At 42.2% G+C, this 2,873-nt stretch overlaps 1 protein-coding gene across 4 annotated transcripts in view; it reads left to right on the forward strand.

Annotated features, from left to right (window-relative positions):
• The window catches only part of tulp3 (TUB like protein 3), a 21,019-nt gene that overhangs the window by 8,063 nt on the left and 10,083 nt on the right, over positions 1-2,873 (forward strand). For all 4 annotated transcript variants that reach the window (XM_032504977.1, XM_032504979.1, XM_032504975.1 and 1 more), the window contains one exon: positions 1,357-1,408. In XM_032504977.1, the coding sequence (XP_032360868.1) occupies positions 1,357-1,408 (52 nt within the window). The remainder of the gene's footprint in view (positions 1-1,356; positions 1,409-2,873) is intronic.

The raw sequence follows: 2,873 nt of genomic DNA on the forward strand, positions 1-2,873 counted from the left end.
ACTGTCCTGTCAATTAAAGGCCTAAAATGCCCAAAAAATAATCTTAAAAAAAAAAAAGCATCCTAAGCCACAGGTCTTAGGCCTACACGGCCCATGTGAAAGACCGTAGTGACTTCTCCCAGGTGTCGTTGTTCACTTGCACAACTTTCACCCATCTCTTTCTTTACCATCCGAAATGACAGTCCTGTATGTTTAATTAAAAACTTCTATCATATTCCGCTCTCTATCCATTCTCCTTCTTACCACCACCTGTTCTCAGATGCAATAATGGCCTCCCAGGGGACCCATCTGTTTGCCAATGTCAACACTGAGAGATACTTGGAGAGGGATTCAAAAGGGACATGACGCGGTGTGAGATGACTTAAGCCCGTGTTGGCTGTTGGGCTACAGATGTTGATGCTAATTGTACCTATGTGGGCTTAAGACAAGTAGAACAGGCTCATTAAACCGTGTTCTTGTTGGCATAAATAGGTCTGTCACCTTTTGAAATTTAGTGACTGTCTTTCAGAGATGAGCTGTGATGTCAGCCAGCGTTAGGCTTGAGGTTCTTAAGTAGTGTGTGTCATCACCTACACACAAGAGCCGTAGAAATGATGTGAGAGGGACTGAGGGAGATGAAAATAGGGGGGTTAGATATCTGATGAGCTTACCTGATGGAGAGATAGATTTCAAGACTTCTCATCCTATACCCTTAATCCTTTTCTCTAAAAGAAACTAATTTCAGCCCAGCAGAGCATGTGCTATTTATAGATTTACACAACAGGAAAAAATGAAAGAAGTGGAGTTAATGACTTACACATTACATTAGCCTATGAGGGTGACTTTTCTACTGTAGGTCTTTGACTCCGACAGCACAGACTCCTGCTGTTGCCCTTCTCTCTTCACATGGTAGCTAAGCAACATGGGCCCTGTCCCTTCAGATAGGTGTCCAGAGTAAATGCCCAGGAGACTTACACTTCAAGGCATTCTCTCAGCTGGAGCTTTGTCCTTTTTCTTTGCTTCCTTTCTCTTTCACAAACTTGCTCTCTTTTTCCCCCCTGTCATTTTCGGAGAATGAGTCATGCCATCTTTCGTCAACAAGAAGGTCACATTTAGGCCTGTAGATTTGTTATTTGGTTTTATTGCCCCTTTTAAAATGGCCACTACTTTGACTAAACCCTATTAACGCCTAATTGCTTTATTTCATGGAAGACCATACACGATACAAAGTCTTTATTGCCTTGTATTTGTGCAACAGCAGTGGTGACCTCTACTGGTTTGATAAGGAAAATCAAACTTAGTGTAGGTGCTTTTAGAGATCACTAAGTGTGAAGTCTCTAAGTCTTTATAAGAAAAGTTTCTTCTTTTTCTCTGTAGTGGCATTGAAGATGACAGTGCCAATCTTATGCAACAGAAGCTGGAAAAACAGGTAGGAAGCCACATTTCATCCACAAAAGACACACATGCTTTTTAACACTTCACACCTTTGTTGTTTTCTCTTACCATTTTTCTAAGACTGCAATGTCTGTGTATTCCTTTGTCTGTTTGTACTTTCAAAAAACATCTGGTGTAGTACACTTTTAGTTGGATTAACCATTTTAATTCACACATAGATGACGGTTTTGAGAGCTAACCTGTTGTATTTGTAATCACCTGCCAAGCATTAACATGAAACCGGTAAATTAAGAACTGAGATGGCCCTGTGTTCTGCCACTCTGGTGCCTGCTGGGGTGCGTGTTGTTGGCAGGAACGGCTTCAACATCATAGCAGTGGTGTGCAATTTAATGATAAATGCTGTTTATTTTGGAAATCTGCTGTTTTTCACCTGCCCAGTCCCTTGGAATTTTAATGCTTACTTACTCCTGAGGCTGAATGTTTTCCTTTTATCCACCCATTACCTGACATAGCCCTTCTTCTGTCGCAGTTTGTTCTCTTTTCATCCTTTCCACCCCAAGCCTCTGTAAGACTCTTTATCCCCAAACCTTGCTGAAGAGTCACTGTGTAGAGCTTTGATTTAAGCTGGAAGCCATACTCCACTATCTCACACAATAGCCAGAAACAAACAGAAGGGCTAGATTGGTGAGTTCAAAGAGAGGGATGGATTTAGTGCAAGGCGCCTGGCTTTGTGTGTGTGTGCTTGTGTCTGTGTGTGTGTCTCCCATGGTCCCAAGATGCTCTGTCAGGCGAAAATATAAGTCTTCCCATCCATTTTGAATAGTAGTAGTGTGCTTAGGCTGCAGTGTTGGGGGCCGAAAAAATCTGTAGCAGCCTGTAGCAAAATGTTGAGACAGATTCAACTGGGTAGAAACACAACCCCTTGTAATTCTGTGGTGGCCATTCATGTAACTGGCATTCAGACTTGTTGTGCGTTTTGAGGCTGTGTGAGAGTCCTGTACAGTAAACTGGAAACAGCACTGCCTCTTTTGCTGCCACAAGAAAGAAAAAAAAATGATAAGGGTAAAAAACAAACACAAGTATATAACTACCCAGAACATTGTGTAACAACTGACTGTTTTCTGCAACAAGCTCCAGCACAAGGCACAGTCCCTCCGTCTCTTTTCTTTCTCTTTTTGCCCGTGAAATGAAGCTGCCTTCAAAGGCGGTCGTAAATGTTGACATCTATAAACAATCTAGTCTCGCATTGCCAGACCTTCCTCCACAGCGCTAGGGAGGAGCGTCTGGCTAGTCCATACAGCATTCTGGGATAAGAGAAAAACGTGCTCTGGTTTATTGACATTTCTTTAAACCAATCACAATCATCTTGAATGGTGCTAAGCTCTGGACGAGCAGCAAAATAGCCTCGGAAAGGAACTTATTTTGGTGGAACGTGTATGTTCAAAGGTTCTTTTAGTCATGCATCAGAAAACTCAGATTGGACAGATAGTCTAGCTAGC

Source organism: Etheostoma spectabile, chromosome 23, assembly GCF_008692095.1.
Source record: "Etheostoma spectabile isolate EspeVRDwgs_2016 chromosome 23, UIUC_Espe_1.0, whole genome shotgun sequence".
NCBI classification, from domain to species: domain Eukaryota; kingdom Metazoa; phylum Chordata; class Actinopteri; order Perciformes; family Percidae; genus Etheostoma; species Etheostoma spectabile.